At 43.1% G+C, this 23,636-nt stretch overlaps 1 protein-coding gene across 8 annotated transcripts in view; it reads left to right on the top strand.

Moving 5' to 3' along the window:
* The window catches only part of LOC146188416 (uncharacterized), a 129,902-nt gene that overhangs the window by 86,455 nt on the left and 19,811 nt on the right, over nt 1-23,636 (top strand). For 3 of the 8 annotated variants that reach the window (XR_014707531.1, XM_084603771.1, XM_084603770.1), the window contains 2 exons: nt 17,142-17,229; nt 18,637-18,767. Coding sequence is in view for 7 of the 8 variants with exons in the window: in XM_084603771.1 (XP_084459897.1) it covers nt 17,142-17,229; nt 18,637-18,767 (219 nt within the window). In the remaining variant the exon portion in view is untranslated. Of the gene's footprint in view, nt 1-17,141; nt 17,394-18,636; nt 18,768-23,636 lie in introns of those variants that run through there. The other 5 variants (XM_084603768.1, XM_084603767.1, XM_084603766.1 and 2 more) reach the window with 3 other exon arrangements.

Below are 23,636 nucleotides of genomic sequence, written 5' to 3'. Positions count from 1 at the left end.
GAGCGATTTTATCGCACCCTATCGGATATGATATCCATGTACATCACACCGGATCATCGCAATTGGGATACTGTTCTACAATTCGTCACATTCGCCTATAATACTGCAGTACAGAGAACTACCGGTTACTCCCCATTTTTCCTCGTTTTCGGCCGTCCTCCCACTACAATCCTCGACACGTCCTTCTTCTCTACGCCCGTCAACTCCACATCATTACCAGCCCAGGTCTTATCCCGTGTAGCCAGATGCCGTCTTCTTGCCCGCCTTAACACAGAAGCGTGCCAGCAAGGCCGCAAGAGTCACTACGATTCGAAGCATCGCCTGGTCTCTTTTCGTCCTGGTGACGAAGTACTGCTTTATACACCACTACGCACCCCTGGCCTTAGTGATAAATTTCAGCGCCGCTATCTTGGTCCCTACAAGGTCATCAACCAAACTTCCCCAGTAAATTACCAAGTCTCACCTGTTGATCCCCCAGCCGACCGACGCCAACCGTGGAACTGAAATTGTTCATGTATCTCGCTTTAGGCCGCTTGCGCGTCTCGGTACACCAATTGGTTAGGAGAGGCCAGGCTGGCCGCTTCCGACCCCCCGGGCAGATTGTGTGAGCCCTCCACGGATCTTCTTTCATTTGTACATACCATGATATTCTTCCTCTTGTACATACCGTCACCATCGTCCAGTGGCGCCGGCTCCGGCGCGCGCTTGGTTTTTCTTGCCGACCTTGCCGACCTGGCCTTTCACTTTATATATATATATATACTTATGACAGGCAATAACGGACAATGAAACCTGGAGTATAAGATTAGGATGGAGCGTATTTGGCGAGCACTTGCAGATTATGACCAGCAGCTTACCGGTATCGCTGAAGAGTAAAGTATATAGCAGTTACATCTTACCTCTAGTCACCTATGTGGATGAAAGGTGGAGGCTAAGGAAAAGCTTTCTCTCCAGATGAGGGGTACGCAGACAGCTATGGAAAGAAAAATGGTAGGTGTAAAGTTTATAAAGTAGAAGAATGTTGAATGGGTCAAAGAAATGACTCTAGTTATAACATTCTAGTGGAAATCAAGAAGAAATGGGCATATGCAAGGCATGTGGTGCAAAGAGAGGATGACCGATGGTCGCGAAGTTAACAAATCGGATTTCAAGAGAATGAAAGTGCAGCAGGGGGAGGCAGTAACGTAGGTGGGTGGATGTGGTTAAGTTCTTAGGGGTCAAGTAGACGTAGCAAGTTGAGCACCGGGTTGGTTTAGTAGTAGCGGAGCGGTTTTCGCCCTTGATTGTTTAGTCCTGCTAAGGATGATGTCAACTACAAGCTAAGCCTTCTTGAGCCACTGTCGAAATTTTTCTATCAAGGCAGCCACTCCGACGACGCCTGTGCTAAATTTTCTGCCGGCAGGTGACTTGAACGCTAGCGTGTTGAAACGAGTTGTTAAGAAATTTAAATACAGACCTATTATCTAAGTGGAGTAGGCCGCAGTAAAACGAGTGCTGTGATAAACTAAGAAATGAAAGGAAGAAGGAAGAGATGCTGGAGTATCAGCATAAGACTAATTTTGGCAATGTGGTAGTTTTCAACATAAATCGTTATTACGCACCCCAAAGTTGGCCTGTGAAATTGCAATGCCGCCGCCAGACTGGAATGTAAGTCTGCGTCCTCTAATACACTAAAGAAAGGTATTATCTATGTCACTGCAGAAAAGAAACTAAATAATCATTAAGCGGCCTCTTACAATTCTACCAAATATGAAGGAGAATTTGTTATAGACATATTCCATGGCATCTTTCTAGATTTTCTAGGATAACTTTCAGTAACAAGGTTTGCTATTGTAAGCTTACAATATAGAGTGTTTAAGACAATATGCTAAACGCGCAAGGTATTTTAAAGGTATTGGTGCAATTATGGTTAGCTATTAATTCTCGCTGCAAAACTGCAGCGCCGAAACAAGAACACGTAAATGAGGAAAAGCTCGCATGAAAGGGCAAGCTGCGTTGTTTTTGTAGGGTATGCCTCTTTATGTAATCATGCTTGTCACTGAAATAATTTATTTCACGAATATTATCAGCTAGCTCAATAACTTCTTTTACTTACCTATGTTTCTCCTAATATTTCACTGCCTTAGCTATCGTTACTTTAACCTCCGGTCTGTAGAATAAGTGGAAATGTTTTTCCTTTGATTGCAGGAGGAAACATCCCTTTTACTTCATATATGCTGTACTAGAGCGCCGAAATGCTTACTTTTCGGTTTTTGGAGTCTGAGTACAAACAGTGCGATGTGAGAACATTACATGTGTATAAAATTAAGAACTAGGTATTTACGAAATGTGGACACACAAATTAAGTTTTAAATAGCCATATAATGGTGAGCCCAACAAAGTTGTCAAGTTTCAAGTGCAGTTAAAGCAGACCTTTGGGAAGTATTTCAAATCAAGAAGCATCAGGTAAAATACTACTGATATTGTCCCTAATATTAAACTAAATGTTAAATATACATAAAAATTCATCTCTTCGTAATGCACAAAATATAGAACTGTTAAAAGCTGAGATAATGATTAAATAAGGCTATTATTGAATATACATATTAGCAACTGTGACACCACCACTGATTAAAAATCTGCAGTAATGCGTAATGAGTAAAGACTTGCCCCGCCGGGGTGGCGCAGTAGTAAGACGCCCGACTACTGTGCCGGAGTTCTCGGGTTCGAACCCGACCTCGGCGGCTGCGTTTCGATGGAGGCGAAACAAAGTGGCGTCCGTATGCTGTGCGATGTCAACGCACGTTAAAGTTCCCCAGGTGGTCGAAATTACTTCGTATCCCTCCACTGCGGCTCCCCTTTCTCTCTTTCCACTTTCACTCCCACCTTCCTCCCTTCCCTTACGGCGCTGTTCAGGTGTCCACGGAGCAATTGTGACAGATACTGCGCCTTTCCCTTCCTGTGAACCAACCAACCAACCATGAGTACAGACTCAAAGAGATTACAGTGTGTGAACACGCAAGGGAAATAAGAATCCATCAACTAGTTATACTGGCACCTTTATTCCTTGTAGTAAATGCGTACTTTGCAATCTTGGGTTTGTGTACCTGTCAATATATACTTTGGAAGCTACGCCATAGAAGATATGAACACTTAAATTCATATTTTTTGTCGTGCTGCTTGCGCGCTCAAATATATGCCGCCACTTATCAACAAGTTCACTCTTGAAGAAGTGTACTACATTAGGTTAGATGGAAATCACTGTGCAATATTCGTGATCTTTTCTACATTCTCTTCATGGGTAAAGGAGTGACGAAAAGAAACTGCGTTAGCGCTATGTAAATCTAGAAGAAACGTAGAGTTCGAGAGAAATGTATTGGCCCTGAGGTAAGCTGCAAGGGTCATTGAAGAAGAAATGAATTTCATAAAGGTGTTGAGCGGTCTTCGATGCCCGCGTACCATTTGAAATGTAGTTTTGTGATCACTGATGTCATATGCAGCAAAATGTCTATAGTTGCTTGTCAATCATTGGTACTAAACGTCACAATGACGCTGTATTCATGTTGATGTTATGCAAATTTATTTCCCAGGGTTTATGGCTCATTTTCATATTAAAACTATTGAGGTATCTTCAGCTCTGTAACGTGAAAATTTCCTATTTAGTATTTGGTAGTAACTTTATTGCACTCATTAACAATATTATTAAGAATAATATGTGTTATTTGCTTCATCTATACTTTTACTTCAGCTCGCATCCAATCACTTATGTCCTGATCTGAGCACATGAAGTATAGCAATGGTTGCCGTGAGAAAAGTATCCAAAAATTGTACACATGAGAATACCTGCACAACGAAACGAGGGCGATATCACCAAACGGGTAAAGATTACATTCATGCCCTGCTTAAGAGAACGGAGGGAATAAAACAGAGAAAAATGGATGTGAAAAAGATTTCACATAAATATATGCTTTCAGTAAACAAAGTCTAAGGTTTGGCAGTGTCGGTAACATGTTGAAAAAAAATGTAGCGTTACTCACCGCAGATATTTGGGGGAGCATGATATAACGGGTAACTGGTAATTCCTTTTGTAATTGTTGTGTTGAAGTAATCTGTGCCAAAGCAAGATAATAAATAAAAAGTAATGTTACGGGTACAATAAGATATTCTCTATTCTAAATGTGCATAAATTTTAAAAATCAGAGAGGCCGTCCTCAACTGTGACAGAAATTGAAGGTCAATACGTATTGTACAACGCAATCTATTCTATACTTTCCTCTGGAAACATATTCCTGTTAAAAAAAAATGCTGTCTAAATATCACACAGAATTTAATTCTAAGCTCAAACCAATCCCACAGAATCTAATATATTTATCATACGGTGAATGATACGTCTGCGAGATGGCATGAGATTTGCACGAGTTAGGTATTTAAAAATCACCTATTAGTTTATTGACATCCCATAACCGTTTCATAGACAACTTATAGGGATATGATGGAGGTTTGGTAGGCCGCAGAAGGCTATAGAGTATGTGGGCTGCTAAATATATAGGAAAACTAAATAAATATTGCCTGCTTTGCTGTGGATTCTCGAAAGACAATTTTGTGACCGACCACATTATTTCTTTTTTCGATTTCGGTTTTGGAAAATACAAGCTGAATGGTATAAACAATTGATCAACTAATATATTGAATATGCAGCACGTCGTGTACACCAAATACCTCTTCAACTAACATGCATGAATCTGTCCGGCATGATTTGAAGCGGCGTGTAAAATTTCGGATGTAAGGGCGCCAGTTCTTTAGAATCTGACCTCTGGCGTGCTGTAGATGTTGGCATATATTCACATATTGGTAGCCAAAATGTTCCCATGATATCGCAAAAACGGCGAAAAAAGTGCTGCCCGGGCTTGGCTCCAGTGAACTCGCACTGACTAGGCTCAAGCTTGCGAGGATGACTGGAAAGACAAAAAATACTGAAGCAAAAGTCGGACCAGATGACTTAATCTAGTACACCCATATTTTTGCATTTATATGAATTGCAGCTCGCAACTACACATATTAGGTCGCAATATTATGGCCAGAGAATCTATCAAATTATATCTGTATTTTTCATGACGCTATGTGCGCCTGAAAATTTCCGTTACGCACAGGTCATTTTTTAATTCCTCTACTTTAAATGAACATGAACAGCGTACTCACTGATCATGCGGAAGAACTTTCTTGTTAAGCGAACCTCGAGTTTATTTTTTTTTAAGCAAGGAGAGCGGTATTACAAGCCATTGAGTGTAAACATTGAACCGTGTCATGGAGTTCTGGCTTTCATCCTATCAAAGGTTTTATGTCGTTCTCTAAATACTCTACAAGGCTTTTAGAATTCATTCACATAGCTCAGGTCTTGGAACCTTAGGCTCGTATTATATCGTATAAACTGAAAATATCACTGCCTTTGCTATTGCATTATCACGTTTTCTGTTTTCTTATGTTTAACCGAATTCGTGTCATCTGGAGAAGATTCTGAATAATTTTATAATTACTTAGATCCCATTGTCCAAGCTTAGGCAGGCTGCTACAGAAACAGCTATACAAGTCACCTAAAGATACCAAAGTCAATTCTATATTACTCTTGGTCGTGGGTTCTTGGCACCATCAGCAGTCTTCGAACGTCGCTCCGAAGTAGCACTAATGCGGTTTATTAGAAGCTAACGGCTTTCTTATCTCATATTTACTTAGACATGGGTATTTTCATTTCTATTACACAACCATCATTCACGCTTGCAGCTGCTTTCATCTGCAGACGGAAAGGGCCTTTATCGTGGTATTGTGTTGTAGATGATGGAACCTAGGAGATTATATTTGCCTTGAACGGCAGACGCCTATTTTTTATTCTTTATTCAATGATTACTCCGCCTATCCCGAGGGTGCTACAGCACGGGGGTTACAGAGTGGAAAAAAAACACCTAAGTTCCTTCGAACTCCCACACCAGAAAATGATAGTTTGCGCGCAGTTACGTTAAAAATACGAAGCATTTTTACTTAGCTTAAATACATAAAATTCGCATTGATTCCAATAGCCTAATTTAAAAATATTACTTGACGCAGTCGCACTAAGATGTAGAAAGATTTAGAAAAAGCTCGTAACAGGAGAGTTAGGCAACCAATCATATTTCGTTAGTATAACAGTGTTCCCAAAACAATCACCTAAAACGATTTGCATAATGTACACAGCAATGTGAAATAATGGGAGGAGCTTCACAAACGTTCCTGTATTTGAGCAATAACGTATAACTAAGCCAAGGGCATTTCACTTTGTGATTAGCAGCCAAGAAATATCACAACTGTTGCCGATCACTTCTTTTACCAATACCCGCATACGTATAGCTTCCAGAGTAGTTTTCTAAATGTACTTCAAGCCATGTGCAGTGTTCCTCGTAGTACCAAAATACTGAATGCTAGAGACATACATCAAACGTCAAGTTTAGTAATTAATAAAGGGCCTCAGGGATATCATGAGAAAAATTTTGTATAAGGTACTTTTGCTATATTCAATGAAATGTTAGTATTACTTGCAATGCTGTTTCATTTTCACCCTAGTTCGGAAGGCAATGCTTAATTGTTTGCTAGTTTGGCTCTTAACATATCTTTTGTAGCCGCTAACCTACTGGTAGAATAACGCAAAATTGCAAGAAAGGTAAAAACGGTTTCGCCCCTCTAGGTGCACAGGAGCTGAAAGCTTGCTTTATATATTTTTTTTTCTTGGCTTGCTAGTGACTTCGCAGAATCCTGACTGCCAAAGTTGGCAGCTTAAAGAAATTTTCAGCATGTCTACCAGAGCAGGAAGGCGTCATTTATGTGAGAGTTCCAACCCTGAGTCCCAACAGTTATGGCGAGGAAATTGTGTTACAAACAGGGGACTGTGAAAATATTTCACTGAAGTTTCTTGCGAGGCACTTTCTAAATTTTTAGTTGCCGCTGGCGCCTACTATCTCCATTTTATATTCGTTGGTCTGTCAGCTACAGGCCGAGGGAATGGGCTAAATAAATCCTAGTGCAAACTTATGCTGTCCCCAATCGCAAGCTCAAGATTACTGACCCATCGTGGTTCGTCTTGATCACATCGCACAATCACTGTGGCAATAGGTCTGTGAATCTCCACGGATCATTTTGAAATCAAAAACCCCGTATTCTTCGAGGGACTGGGCTGTGTTCTAGAACAGCACATGAACCTTTTCTAGCTTGAGTGCCAATTATTAGTGTTCCTTAAAGTCAATGTTCATTGCACCTTCTGATGTCTAGTCGTGTTAGCGTTTTTCTTCCATATTTCTCTCCGGAGAACGGGCTAATTTTACACCCATGTCACTGAATCGAAAAGTTGTGTTTCCGCCAACAAACTGGTAAGATGGAAATTAGTGCGGATATCGGCGATATGTAGAACAAAGCGCCTGTGGTAAAGGGATTTCGCACTAGTAGTTGTCGACAATACTGCAATAAGCTTTGATGGAAAACAGTTGGGCTAATCTCATATGGGCACAGGAACATTCTAAACGTACTTCGCATGCAACATTCAGCATTTGTTTTATCTTATAAGCGCAAGTGCCGTCTATGTGGGAGACGCAGAAATTACTAGCCTTCTGATAGGATGTGTTCAGGAATGAAAGATGATCGAGGTGACATACCATTTTTTTTTTTTCATTTAAATTTTCACATCTGGTGAGAACATCTCTCTACACAAGCGGCTGTACCTTAGCTTTTACGTGGTAGACTTGCCGAAATGAAATCGTAAATTACTGGAGATGAGAAACGCCATTTTTCTCTTTTAAAAACTGTCAGGCTTGGACACCTGCTGCTTGCGCACTATAATTTTGTAGTAGAATATTTCTTATTCAATACATTTAGACCACGTTTACTTTTGGGCGATTTATTAAGCGCAGTATTTCTTCCCGCACTTATATTAGACAAACTTATCACTTTGTTCCAGCTGAAAGCCGCTGCAAAAAGTGAATCAAATTTACATTATCGCAAGAAGCAATAATTCTTCCCTCTAAATCTGCTTGCCTTTACTATGGAGGCTATGGTCTTAATTTGTGAAGAAATTTGAGATTCCAAACAGTTAGCTGTTTTCGCCACAACGAATCGAATTCCTCCAAAATAAGAAAACAGCAAATAGGGGACAACCTCCGTTCTCATTAAAAAAAAAAAGTTGGCTTCAACTTATACTGAATACTCACTCATGAGCCCTCTGTGCCAAATAGTTAATAGAGATCAGGAAAGTATTACAATATATTAATAAATTGTAAAAATTAGTGCAAAATTGAGAGCATATACTGAAAATTGTCAATATTTAAGCCTACCTCTTGCAATGATCCATTCAGTTCTCATTGCAACTGTTTCTAAATAACGCAGGCCATGTTCGCTATTCAGGCAAATAATTGTAGCTCTGGAGTCTTTGTGCACAGTGCCTCTAATTATGCAAAAATATAAACTTATGGTAAACATGAATTTCTATTTACGAACAAAGAAGTTTCGATTTTCATGTAAATCTCCTGAAGTGAATCTCATTCCTTATAAAAATAAGACAGTAAACGTGTTGCATCGTACGGTCAAAAGCTATAAAACTAAATATAAAAATTAGGCAAAATTTTTGTTGTTCTATAGGACTTATTAGGCCTTCCCCATAAGGAAGAGGTACCAGAAATTCGATGCATTGTTTGATTAATATAGTTACATTTTAAATGAAACAATATCTAAAGCCTTCTCACTGCTTAAAAATCGTTTTGTTTATGCCAGCAGGTTGATTATAACTACACCAGAAATAAATACTCTATTTCTTACCATTTAATATAGAAACGAGTGAACGTTTATCTTCTACTCTATACAGTAATTTTTTGTATTGCCGTGCTACAGCTTTCGATCCAGCCTTAATTATGCCATTTCATATTTCGTTATACTAAAATTAGCAAATATATATAATAATAATGTCAATATTATCGATGTATTGTTATAGGTAAGCATGGAGATGATTTACTAGAAAGTATATGAAGAACTTTCCCATTGGTTAAATGGGATCCGGTCACACGACCTCCGAATATCGCCTCCGGTGCGCTACCATTGAGCTACGGCGACGGCTATTTCATCCTCCACTTTCTTAGGTGAATTTATGTTGAGAAAAACCTGTCTATAATTGTGTTACCCAGCGCCACCCTCAATTTTAACGGCGGACATGGAACGTTCTCTGTTACAGCGATTGTATCGTTATAAGTTAGCGGGCATGTGGGAGCTGTGTGACGCCATTCAGCTGCATATGATATCGAGGCCTTGAAGTTGGCAGCAATTTTAATATAGTCAACAAATATATCCGTGGGCTTTCACAGCAGGCATGTGGTATTTTTGTTCTAATTTCTAAGCAATTATCTATAGTCTGAATTCTTACTTCTCAATGATAGAGCAAACATTCCCAACGATTATGTGAGTGAAGTGCCTACTGGTTCCACTCTTATCATTTGAATTCCAAGAAATATGCAGTTAAAGAGTGAATACCTGATACATTGGACGGCGTTACCGTTGCCTTTGTATGCCCCATTGCAAGGTAATTTCAAGGAGTATGTTGAGAAATTTGAATTACTAAAGAAGAGCCGTCATAGACTGGGATGTCGAGTTGCACAATCCTTTCCGTTTGGAGCTTTCCAAACGCAAGACGATTGGTACATTCAGTGATCTGAAGCGATATTTTTTCAATCCCCGCACTCTTAAGATGCGTTACTCTACATGGATATCAGAATTAACCTCCCCAAGACGCTTCACTTATCTGAAGCAGACAAAAGATGATAGCTTGCCAGACAGAAAACCAATATACCTTCTAGTGCCCGGTATGCGACTTGTGTACATCGCATCGAACGAACTTCCAATATAAGCACAAAAAGGATGCTAGGAGTGAAATTTAATGCTTTCTCTTCTATTGGTCCAGCTCGATGGAATGACTAGGACACATTCTGCTACGAAATAACTGTAATAAATTGAAGATTTTCAATCAAATTACACACAAGTGTTTATTAACTACACAACTGTCTATGTCAAACTGGCGGGGTGTAAAGATCGTGAACATAGATCAGGAGCCTACGCACTCTGCTGCCAGCCTAGCCCCTTTTCCCTCCTGGTAATCACTGCGAGCAGGGAATAGACGGTGTTTCCTGCTGTTTGTAAGTTTCGCCTCCAAAATTTCAAGGCTGCGTTCCGTAAGTCTAGCGAGGTGCTTTTCCTGTTTGGTGCAATCAGCAGGGTGAAGCGATTCAGCCTGACGCTTGCGGTCTATTGTAGACAGCCAATAAGGCGCCATGTATCTCTTTATCATACCGAGGAAACGACAATCAGTTAAGCACCTTATATACCCTCTCTGAACAGGTATCATATATATTGCGGTGAGCACCAATTTAAAACATCGTTGACGTGAGAGAGGAGTCTTAAGGCGCAGCTACTGGTAAAGTGAATCCTTGACCGACATCACTAGCAGTTCTGCCGGCGACGAGACGAAGGTCGAGCGTGCGGCGCAGCTTCGGCGAACTATGAAGAGGGCCCATGCACAATATAAAATTTGTGCAGATGAATAACATTTGCAAAATGATAGATGATGTTACGCTAAAAACTCTAATGCTGCACAATACAATTATGCTTTCTAAACACACATTTTTCCTCCCGACAAGCACATTGTACCATTTCCCCCTCTTAAACTCCCTTCGATCGGCTCATGTTTTAAAACCTTTGTGTGATATAAACATGCTTTATGACGCCATCGTTAAGTTTCATTTGTACTTCCCAATAGTTTTATTTGTTCCCGAATATCAAATTCATAATGATGTTGATACTGATATAGGGAAGAATTAATTGAGACCTGCGCTGCGGTAGGTAGAACGCGGACAGGGCGCTCTCCATTGACAGCAGCAATACTGCAATTGGAAAAGGGAAGTGTGGAGCCAAAGTGGCAAGGGACTGCGTATTTTTAGGTGGCGCGAAAAGACGAGCTGAAGACCGAGACTTGAGAATCAGTGTCATTGATAGCAGAGACAGGAACATCATTCACAAATATGTTGAGTAGATTGCAGCGTGAAGAAATGGGCAGCAGAGGATATCCAGGTAGAGGTACAAAACGGAGCTTGTGCGACAGATTATCAGGAAGGAATCGCAATAGCTCCACACTGAGCGTCTCGAGCCGCCACCCCCCGCCTCCATTTGCAACATTGCACGCGATGAGGTAGAAGAAGCAATGCAGCCACTCATACAACCACCTTCCAATCCCCCCGTCCTCTTCTATGCGGAGAATCAACGCTCACCTCCGCCAACCCTGACCCGCCTTTCTCCAGAGCCCAAACAACGCTAGCAACGATTCTGGTCTTTTGCACCATGTGACCAGGTATAGCAGCCTACATGGAAGGCGGCAGTTTGGCAGACCTCTCACAGACGCCCCTCCCTCCCCCTTCACTATTTTTGCGGGCAGCAAGCGCAACTACATCGGAACTGCTCTTACCCCCGGTTTTCACACTGGAGGCCCCTCGTCCTCGTTATGGCGAACAATCGGAAGAAATGGAAGAATACCTCACCGACCATCTCTCTTCCTCCACTTTACGTAGCCGGCAGTTGTGCTGTCCTGTGTGCTTCGAGCATGCCAGACGTAGGTCTCCAATAAGTTCTAAGGGAACTAGAAAGACCGACATCTGTTGGTGTGGCCACGGTTCATTGCACTTCCGAGCATCCTCCACCGACGTCCGGTACAACCGTTGAATACCTGCCCATGTTCATTGGAGATACTGAAATCGTGCCCCGATCTGGTAGCGTGTGTTGATGGCCATCAAGAGGGTGCCTTTGTGGACTCAGGCGCTGATTACTCACTTGTCAGTCGGGCACTGGCCATTCAACTAAAAAAAGTGATGAAGCCATGGTACCGGCTACAGATTCGTACGGCAGTTGGTCATTCAGTAAGGCGGGTTGGAAGATGCACTGCTCAAGTTGGAATGCGCGATGCTCTTTTTCCGGCATTCTTTACTGTTTTGAGTCAGTGTTCAAGGCAGCGTAATCTAGAAATTGACTTTTTTCGAAAATGTGCAGCAGTTTTTAACTACCGCTTGCTTCAAGTTGCTTTTTCTACTGCTCGAGAACTACCGAACAAAGATGACCAACGATCCGTTACGACTATTCGCTTTACGATGGGCATGTTCGCATAAGCCCTAGAGCAAGCAAGTAATTTGCAGTTGGCTGTGACGACGAACATACCACTCAGGTATCGCAGAAGGAGACGTGTTCTTGCTCGTTGTGAGGAACATCTGTATCGCTCGTGCTGTTGAAGCCCTTAGGGTTAGGCCTACACGCCTCCTTCTTTCAAGCTTTAGTTCGAAGCACCATACACTGCCTAGATACAGTGCCACTGCGTATTTTGAAGCTATCCAATGTCTCAGCGACCACCCCTCCATCTATGAAATTTCAGCCGCTCTTGAATATCAGTCGTTTCCTCTCACTTCCAAGCTAAATATTAACGCCAAGTAGTCGCCACCATAGAAGTCGAGCCATCCGGACCTTCTACATTCGTTCGCGGACTCATCAAAAATAGGCCAGGCCACAATTGTGAAACATCGAATTATTACCAGAGACACCGAATGACCAGTGAGGGAGCACCCCTACCTAGTGTCTTCAATGGCACTAGATGAGAGTCGCCATCGCAATTAGCAGAATTAAGATGATAGTATACAGCCCTCAACAAATCATTGGGCATCTCCAATTATGATTGGTCAAGAAAAAAGATGGCACATTACGTTTCTGTCTCAACTTTCACAAAGCTGAACAACCACTGCAACAACAACAACAACGCGATGAAGAAAGACGTGTATCCCCTTCCCTGCATAAATGATGTTTGGATCGCCCTCGGCAGCACATTATTGTTTGAATATAAATTTGAGAACCGGTTGTTGGCAAATTGAAGTCAACAAGCTCGATCATGAAAAAAACTGCCTTTATAACATCATATGGCTTATATCAATCTAAGGTGCTCCCATTCGGCTTCTAATGAGCACTTGCCACAATCCAAAGAATGACTGATGCTGTGCTCTTCCTCCTCAGGTAGTAAACTTGCCTTGTTTACTTACGTGATGTATTTGCTTTGTATGAGACGTTTTCGGAGCATCTGAACCGCCTTCACGCCCGACTTCAGTGACATCCATTCTGCTGGCTCGACCCTGGATCCGGAGTAGCGCCACTTTGCTTTTGACGAGCCAAAAAGTTTAGGCCACATTGTCAGCTTCAATATCATCCGCTCTGACCCTGAGAAGTCGACTGCGGTGGCCCTGTTTCCGACACCAACCGACAAGTGCTTCGTGCGCCAGGTTTTGGGCCTGGGCGCATACTACCGGCATTTTGTCACCGATTTTTCTACGATCGCAGTGCCCTAAACTCGCCTTACTAAGAATGTCGTTCTTTTGTTCAGGACCACGGAGAACAAAGATGCATTCGCGGACATTTAAACACGTCTCAAGTCATCAATGATATTGGGCCACCTCGATGGGAACGCCGTCACGGAAGTCCGCACAGAAGCGAGCAGTGTTGCACTTGGCGCTGAACTAGTACAGTGGCGTGACGGCAATAAACGCTTCATCGCCTACGCCAGCCGTATGCTTGCCAGAAAATAATTATTCGACAACAAAATATTATTGTCTCGGTGTGCTGTGGGCATTCCCTAATTTTAGACCGTACCTTTAAGGATGACGGTTCAGGTACTCTTTGATGATTATTCCCTTTGTTGGTTGGTGAACCTCAAGGACCATTCTCGATGCCTTGCCTGGGCGAGTTGGCGGCTCCAAGAGTTCATGTTAATGTGGTGTATAAATCTGGTTAAAATCACACCAACATAGGCTTTGCCGCGCGCACAACTACCACTTAACTTAGCTGACGCATATCCTGATGACTAAAGTTTTCTTGGAGCAGTCACAACGTCAACCCTTGCTCAAATGCAGCGTGAAGGCTTTGAGCTTTTTCCGCTCATTGATTACCGTGGAGGTAGACGCCACTACCTCATCGGCGTTTCTCTGGAGCGCTGGCCGAGTTTTCGTGACGCAACGAAGTATTGTCCAAACAACAATGTTCGCAGCCTCTTAGCCCACATACCTATTGCTCGTTCCTGCTGCTCTACGCAGCACCTGTCTGCGCGCCTGTAATGATGAACCATCGCCAGGACATCTTGGCTTTAGTTGGTATTGCCACGCATACGTCAGACGTATTACTGGCCCGAACCTTGCGGCCACAGTGAGACAGTATGTAAAATACAGTCGTAAGAATGACAGCGCCGATAGACACCCCCTCTGAAGCCTGCCGGCATGATTTGACTGGTTCCTCCGTGGAAACCTGGCTTTTACCATGTTGATAGCGACTTATTGCGACCGTTTTATAAATCATCTCAAAGATGCAGGTGGATTGGTTCTACCGCTGAATATATATCACGTTATTGCGCAACAAAAGCCCTCCAGTGTGGTACTGCTACAGAAATCGCAGTCTTTTTGTCGAAAACTTTGTGCTTCGCAGCGGCGCTTAGCAGTTATTATAGACCACTTAACCGCATTTATTGCACAGCTAGTGCAGAAACGTAATGTGCCTCTGTTCCACAGCTGATCGTAGAAGTACTATCATTCCGAGACAAACGGACTGACGGAACGCCTGAACAAAACCCTCACTGATATGAACTTTTTGTATGTAGACATCGACCACAAGAACCGACATGCTATATTCTACCCTACCTCAGGTTTGCGTATAACACCGCAGTGCAACAAACTACCGGTACGCGCCTTTCCACCTTCTTCACGGAAGAGAAGTGACTACAAGTGACAACAATGTGATGCTCTTTCCGGATGGTGGACCCTCCTCTATGTCGGACGCCGAAGAGTTCGACTAGCTTGCCGAAAATTCCCGCAGACTGAATGGGTTGCCAATTTGCCAGCAACAAAGTCGTGATGCAAAGCTATACAACCTTCATCACGGGGACGGCGAATATCATCGCGGTGATCAGGTCTGGGTAGGGTCTCTCCTTCGACAAAGAGGGCGCTCCGAAAAACTATTGAGTTGGTTTTTCGGCCCTTATAGGGTCCTTCTCAGCGTTAGTGCCGTGAATTACCAAAGTAATTTTGAAGGAACTGTCTGCTCGTAGCGGCAAGCTGTCAGACTCAGACTCAGGCGCATGTCAGCAGATTGAAACCGTACCACTCGGGTTATGTGCAGAGCCTGTGCGTGCTGTTTTTTTTCCTGCTTTGATATTGCCTGTTTCTCCTTCACCTTTCATTTTTTTCTTCTGTACTTTTAGAGTCGGGACGACACTTCTTTTGATAAGGGGGTAATGCCACGTGTATTGTGGAATTGGTGTAGCCCATCATGGGAAAACAAAGAGGCCGAAGTGCGTTTATGATCTTAGGCTGCTTAACGGGCTGTTGTTTTTTTTTTCTAATTTTCACCCGGAACGATATATGGACAGGTTGTTGTTTAACAAATGTGGGTTAGATGTAGCCTGAACGAGGGCTGGGGAGCCTGTCACAGCGGTACCCATTGCGTCGGTGCTTGGCCGGCTCATTGCATCGATACACCTGCATAACAGAGCCAACAGCACAGCAGTCCCTACAGAATAGAAGATAAAAGGCATCATCGGCAACGCACTTAGGATGTTCCCTACTTTATTACCTTCGGTCATGTCTTTATCAACCTTAGACGTACCTCAGTGCCAGAACGTCTTGGATATAGCTGATGTACGATTTGGTAGATGTCTGGGCACGAGAGGCAAGTTCTCTCTTGGCAGTAAGCTGTCGGCAAACAGGCTTCTCGAACAGGTTTCGGAGTTTTTTTTTTTAAACATCCCATGAGGGAATCCCTTGATAGATTGAGATTCCACACACGTGCTGTGGCGGTAAAGTAAAAATTACTGTACCAGCATCTGGGCGGTGTCCTACCTATTGTTCTGGCTATGTCTCGTATAGCGAGAGCCAGTCTTTGATATCCAACTCACCTATAGAGCAGAATATGTCACTGTCAAGGGGTTGGCTCATGATGACAGTTGGAGTTGCTGACGTAGATAGCGTAGTGTCGGTAGTGGTCGCGATGGTTTCAAGGTGAAGGCCGCAGCTGAGATCCAGCGTGTGGTCGCCTAGATTACATAGCATTCACCAAAATTTTTCCTGGAAATTATATATCGATATTTGTGCTTCGATGGGTGGAACTCAGCGCAGATACTTAAATAGTAGTCCAGTATTCAAACTGTCAGCAACGTTGTGTTCGAGAACACATTTCTATATTCACGTGCACCCCAGTCGTCGTTGCTTCGTTATTTACGCGTTCACCAGTAAAATATCGTTTGACCGCATACTAACTGCTACCTTTATAACTGATGCTAGCGGAGTTCCCTTGTAGCATCTTTATTTAGGTTATGTACCAACCCGGTACACTAAGAGCTCATAACAACGAAACTGCATATATTGAATATGAAAGCGCAGTGAGCAAAAGTAAATGGGTAGCCTCAAGTAACAAGCCAAAGCTGTTTCGACCAAGTTCTTTTCTTCGCTTGGGCACGGACGACAAACAATTTCATTTGTGAAAACGTTGGCTCGGCTTTCGAACTGAGGCGCTCTCTATATTGTTCAGCGCTCTTCCATACTTGGCAGCCATGTTTTTTCGTTCGTTCTACACTACACTAAGAGATAGAAAGCGTGCACAGTGGGTCAGAGAAATAACTCAAGTTAACGACATTCTAGTGGAAATTAAGAAGAAGAAATGGACATGGGTAGGACATGTAGTGCGAAGAGAGGATAACCGGTGGTCGCTGAGGGTAACAAACTGGATTCCAAGGGAAGGAAAGCGTAGCAGGTGGCGGCAGAAAGTTAGGTGGGCGGATGAGATTAAGAAGTTCGCAGGGGTCAAGTGGATGCAGCTAGCACAGAACCGGGTTAAGTGGAGAAATATGGGAGAGGCCTTCGCCCTGCACTAGGTATAATCAGGCTGATGATGATGATGACACTATAATTCCTGACATGTGATGGCGGTCACAGGATCGCTTTATGTTTCAAGAAAAGGCTGGGTGATTTTGTGTAGCGTTTTTAGAAGACTTATGCTAACAGCTGCGACGCTGTTTCTAATCCGCTTTTTGCTCGACACAGGTGCCCTCCACCACCATACGTTCTCCCCCTATCAGACTATGGAGCACATAGCGATGACATATGGCCAAACTGTTGTCCTGGTTATGAGGTAGAGTGAACAAATTGCAATTATTTACGTTATGCCACCTAAGCTGCAACCCAAGAATTTGAACAATGTTTTCCGGGAAACACCTCTCAATATCATTTTTGTCACAATACAATAAATTGGTATTGCAATAGCCCAATAAAATTTCTTTGCCTTGTCATACCTTACGCAACCTTTTATGTCATATATTGATCGCATATTATTGGGACAATTTTTACCATAGTATTGGCCTACATAGGAGTTCGGTTACTGAACACGGGTTGATAGAGAGTAGCCTCAAAGCATGCAAGTGGATCTTGCACACGGGGACAGTAAGGCAAGTTACGGCAGTGATCTAAATGAAATTATAGACGAAGTAGAAGATTTGATTTGGACTTGTATTTGCGATTAGGGTTCATGTCGCAGCACACATCTATTACGCCAAGTTTTCGAATGCAGATAGTGTATATATTTAAATTTTTTTGACGTACTAAAATATCTTATAGCCTCCGTTTAAGTAGGAAATCTTACTCTTCAGCGGGAAGCGACTGTTCAAAGAATGAGCATTGACTTATTAGGGGGAACTACAAAGATTGAAAATATTCACCTTTGTAGTTCATAAAAATGCTGCTCTGACCGTGAAAAACTAAATACATATCAGAAATAACGGCTATGGGTGTCGCGTTTGTACAATGTGGTATGCGCTTCCCAGAACGACAAATCTTTAAGAGGTGACCTCTCAGACGGTGCAGACTTGGAAGGATATACCTTGTGTCTTATGCTTCAGAACGCACCTATGAAAAGCAAAAAGGGTTAAGAGATGAAGGAACTACCAAATGGCGTGAGCTCAGGAAGCCCTGAGAGCAATTTTATCATTATTCCAAAAATGTTTTCATGACATTTCATCCTATTAAGGGGCTCTTTACTGCGGCATAGCTTCCTTGCATAAAGATATAAGTGCTGAGCAGTCACCTAAAACTCGATGGAAATATTTGTGCACTTCATTTTTGACACTGCCTTTACCGCGAGACAGTTTTTTCTAGGAATTACGAAAACGAGATGCACGGTACATGCGAACGCCGTCGCCACATGCCTTCTTGCGTAAAATGCATGTGCAGAACATTCCGACAAGTATACAGCTGATGAGTAGCCACCAACGCCTACTTTCCTGTGCAGACCGTTTCGCTGTAGCCAGTACGATGGTAGTGCCTTATCCCGTTCGGCTCGTTCATTTCCAAAAGCATGTAGGCGACTAGATCACACTAAGTTGTGGACGTAGTTTCCCTAAAAATGACGCATTTCGGCCGCTTTGGCAATAAGGACAGAAACACGGCTTGCAAATGTTAACCATCATAGTACGCCATGAGGAGCTGTCGGTCGCTCGCCAGTCTGGCTAACCGCTGAAAGCTTCGGTTTCAACTTGCCTTCCAGAGAGATGTGCCACATTAAGTATTTTTTGCTCTACTTAACGGCCAAGCCATGCGATGTATTCCAGCGGAGACTTCACTCTACCTTCAATGCATGCGAAAGCCTGTGTAGCCTCAATGGATGCGACCCTGACTGTAAGTCTTGCTATAAATTCGCAACGTCCAGAAGATTCCTGCATTGCATTTACTAGCCGGCGTGAGCTTGTATGTAATATTTGTTGCAGATGAGTGCAGGTAGTCACCTCAGTAAGGAAGAGAGGAGCGTGTCGCCGCAATTACCATTAACTAGCGATTGTGCAAGTGTGATCCCACCAATACGCGAAACAGGGCACCATCGTTACGCGCGAATGGAGGGAGTTAGTAGTCAGCATGGCGAACTCGAAGTGTATACTGCCGCAGAGAGCTTCCTCGCCAACGGGACGAAGCCTCACGGTAATGCATCTCGTCAGCGCGGTCGTTCGGAATCGGAATATACTGCCGCATGCCTTTTACTACAACAAACAGGCTGGTCTACGCAATGCTGCCAAAATAATTTCTTCTTTTTGTACAGGCTCAAAGCCGGGAGGCGCGCAATTTCCAGCATTCGAAAAGGTGCAACGAGGCATACTTTGAATGAATGCAGCCACTTCAGTCTGCTTCCACGTTTCAGGCTTTTCTAGCTTTCATTTCTAGCTGTTACGAACGAATCCACGAATTCACCTGGCAGCTGAGCACGCTGGCGGAACCGTCGTCGCTCAACGACGACAGTAATAGTCGCCACGAAATGCTTTTTGAGCTTTGCCTAGGCGTTGTCAAATTTGTCCTCTTTGATCGTTGTCTTATCGGCTGCTTCCTTGTCTTGCTGCTTTCTTGCTGATACTGATGACTGTTCTTTCGGCATTGTATAGACAATGCGCCGCCCTTCCACACCAAAGTAATGCAGTGATGCAAATAATGGAGGGCTTCCGGACGAGCATCAGGATGGGCGTTGTTCCCCGGGGCTAGCAGATAATTTTCAAACATCCTTCGCCACTGCTTCCATGGAATGGCTGGCCTTTCCGGAGCTGGCAGGAATTCAGGTGGCTGACGCAGGCTCATCTTGTAGCTTCACCATACCGACTGCAAGGAGAAAGTCACACCAATACTCCAGTTACCATATCCTGTGCTTGCTGCATATCCAAGTAACCCCAGCAAAGTTCTTGACCTCATGCACCTTCCTAAATTTCTCCAGCTCCGTGCCGATTTCTTTCTGCTCGAATCTAATCTGTAAACTTTACCAACCACCGATTGGCCTGTCACGCCTCTACATGTCCTGCCATTGCCCATTTCTTTTTTAGTGCACTAGAATGTCAAAAAAGTGAAATATTTGTCGGATCCACTCGACACTCTTCTTGTAACTTTATCTTACATCTAAAATTTTGCGTTTCAAACCTATCTGCTTTCTCCTACTCTTAAACAGAACCATTTTCGTTAGAGTCCATGTTCTCTCATAGGTGTTCCCATAACTTCGTTCCAGTAAATGCAAGTACCAGACACTTTCCTTTGGACCTCTACCTCTATTCTGCTAATCATGATCTGCAAGCATTCCTCAAATGCTATCGATCCCAATGTTATTCTTTTACTTACTTGCCTTTTGTCGTCCGTATATGCGGTTACTCTAAGCGCTAAGTAGAATAATTTTTGCGCCTTACTTGCAGGGTATAACTACCCACTGTAAACTGCTGTTTTTTCAATAGACTGTTAAATACTGCCTTAGTATTGTCTATGATACTTTAATGCCTGCCTTTCTTTTGTTCCTGCTTAGGTCATTAATAATTCTTAGCAATTTTTTTCTGTTTTATCCTGTGTATTCAAGGAGTCACAAATAATTTAACTATTCCTATCAAAGCTTATCCCATACTGCTCCCATTTGAAATCTGAATACTTCCTCTACACAAGCGGCGACTAGAACTTGGGCGATGGTATCTCTTTGCCTAACACCATTACTGCTGCGGATCGTATTTCGTTTTAACGGAAGACTGTGTGATTGTCCTCATAATAACCAACAGATTGGCCACCACTTGCAAAATACAATTCCTACTACAATTAGGCTCAGTGCATGTAGAACACGCTACCTTAGTAAGATAACAGCATTGCTGACATATTCATATAAACGATAATATTTTGCCGAAAATTACATGCCGGAACATGCTAATATCTTAATGGTTGCGGAAGTGTAGCCAATCGCCAATGTTAATATAAACTCGAAATTAGGAATTAGAATGAAAGAGGTCTGAGACAAGGGGCACATGATTCAGGCTTTTCTAAGTGTGAATAACCTGACTATTGGCATTAAGCTGACAATGTGAATTGCTGGATGTATCTCTTTAACCAGATATTAAGCATGATTGTTGTGATCACAACTTAGAAATTTTGTTCAGACGCAGGCTTTACTGGGGGCTTTGACAAGGGGTGAGTCGTCTGAGGTTTTGGAATGCGCGAAAGGAACTCCTCTCGTATGCCTTTTCAATGAAACCAGGCCGCCCAGGTTTCACGGTGTCATTTCCAAATCCCACTTTCGGAAAGACCAATATTACTAATAATGCCGAAGACTCTCTTCGCGAGATCGCCTGGAAAGAATTACAGAATCAATGTACAGTACATGACGTCACTCAAGCTTTGAGGAGGGCCCAGATGTCTGAATTACATAATGCGATATAAAGGCCTCGCTGCAAGCTCCGGCTTCCCCAGTTAAAAAGATGAAGATATTGAAAAGAAAAGCCGAGCTTTGGCCGGAATGATGAAACTCTGGCCTGCTACTCTGCACTGGTGAAGAGGAAGGGGAGAAGAAACAGGATCATGATGGGTGACGATGTGGGAGAAGGTATATGAAAATTATACAAGCACGACAGTTTACAAGAGCGAATCGAGTCCGGTGGTACACAAAAAAAACGGTAAAGAGTCAGTACCGCCTGAACACCCTTTCCCTTGTCCTGCCAAGCGCCAGCAATTCTTCCGACAGAGGCTTTTCGTCCAAACGTTTCAAGGAAATGGCTAGAATAGTTTTTTCACGCTCGTAAACTGGGTGGGGCAATAATATATGGTCCAAAGTCTCGGCGATGCCACACGTTGAACATTCCGAGGAGCCCACCTGTCTAATTAAATGCAAGTACCTGCGATTGAGGGCCGCATTTAAACGCAGTATATGTAACAAGCATGCGTGATGGCTCGGAATTTAACGCGGAACCAAATATTAATGCTCGATCGAGCTTTCTTAGCCGCCGTAGCCTTCTCCATACAGTTTATTAAAAGAAACACCGTATTCGCTCTTGAAAAAGGCACAGCTGTACAGACATGCAACGATTGAATTACAGTAATGAAATTACTGTAATTTTTCCCGTTTTCGGTAATTTGTAGTGTAGTGAATTACTTTGTGGTAGTAATTTTGCAGCAAAAGTAATTAATTCCTTTCGGAATTACTTTTACTGAAGTGAGCCACTACTTCTTCATAGACAACAAAGTAGTGCCGTGAAAGTAGGAACGACGTGCGGCAAACCGAAGCCAATGTAACGGATCGGCAAAAAGAGGCAGAATTAAGCAGAACAGTGCATTTGAGACATCATATGTAGAAGGATAATTTTGTGCGGCTATTCCATGGCAACCGTTTTCTAAGCAGCAGGATACAAGGCGTCAAGAGAATGCCGAAGGGAGAGATGGTGCAATAAGGCTGTGAAAACTAGTTGGGAGCGTGGCGCAATTACACTCCCTGTTGCAACAGCTAATGCACAGTGGGGCCAGGTTATACTCGTCACCACGAGGCGAGGGAGGGTTGCGGTTGAGGGAGATAGGCGGAAGAGTCCTAGGCGTGAGCCACCACGGCTTGAGAATTACTGAGAAGTGAGCACAAGGTGCCGATGTCGATTCTTGGGACTGCGGAAGCAATAAATAACCTAGCTTCTTCGGGCCCTTCATATGGCGAATGCATCTCCAGGCCAGAAAGACTCTGGGTTTGCCGGTCATATTGCGATAATTCGACATGGTTCTGCTTTTGTTGTATTTGTAATGGCAATGCTGGCAAGAGAAGGAATAGCTCTCTGGGACGGAATATGGCGGGACGACGAAAGAATGCATTTGTTTCGCACCTGGAGGACAGGCTGTTGTTTTGTTTACTAGCTTTACTTAGTTTTTTCTTGGATAGAAAATAGATAGTAATTTAAATCAGGAAAGTAATTGTACTGTAATTTCATTATTTTTCGGAGCAGTAATGAGTAATGTAATTCAATTACTTTTCTGCGATTTGCCGTAAAGTTATTAGTAATGTAATTTATTTCCTTTTCAAAAGTAATTTTGCCATGTATGCAGCTGTATGGAGGTCATTACTGAGGGCATGTTTATTTCGACATCTGCCTGTTCCATCGAGCCCGCAGTGGGCAGGGGTCCAGTCAAACATCCTGTGGCCTTGCAGTCGGGCGGATGTAAGGAGCTCTATAATGTTACGCTACACCCCCGACCAGAGACTGGTCGGGGGTGTAGCGTAAGAAAGTTTCGAAAATGCGCAGTGCAGTCTTTGAGTTTGTGAATATACACCAATTTTGAGGTGGTTCCACACAAATGTAGCGAATAGATACCCGAAGAGCTAAAGCCTCAGCAGCGGATGGCATAGAAGTATGTCCCAAAAGGAAATGTAGAGTTTTTTTGAGCAGGTATGACCACAGCTGCAGCGGGTGCCTCTACTGACACAGATCCGTCAGTGTAGATATATATATATAATTAGGATATTCTGACCAGATGTGCGCCAGAGTAAGTTGTTTTAGCCCACTACGTGGCACCATTGATTTTTTTGGTATCTCGGGAACAGGAAGGTGACCAAAGTTTCATCCATCAGCCATGTTGATCGGGTGACACTATATGAAAGGGCATATCCAGTTGGTACTTGCGACTGATGACAGCGGATTGCACTTGTGAAACTGCAGTCCGACCGCTCATCCAGAATCTCGCTCAGTGGATAAAACAGTATCGTGTAAGTGCCCGTAAATATTCCCGAGG

This window comes from Amblyomma maculatum, chromosome 5 (assembly GCF_055883805.1).
Source record: "Amblyomma maculatum isolate TAMU_Amacu chromosome 5, ASM5588380v1, whole genome shotgun sequence".
Taxonomy (NCBI): domain Eukaryota; kingdom Metazoa; phylum Arthropoda; class Arachnida; order Ixodida; family Ixodidae; genus Amblyomma; species Amblyomma maculatum.
Note: the sequence above shows the minus strand (reverse complement) of the source record. Positions and strands in the feature narration are given on the sequence as shown.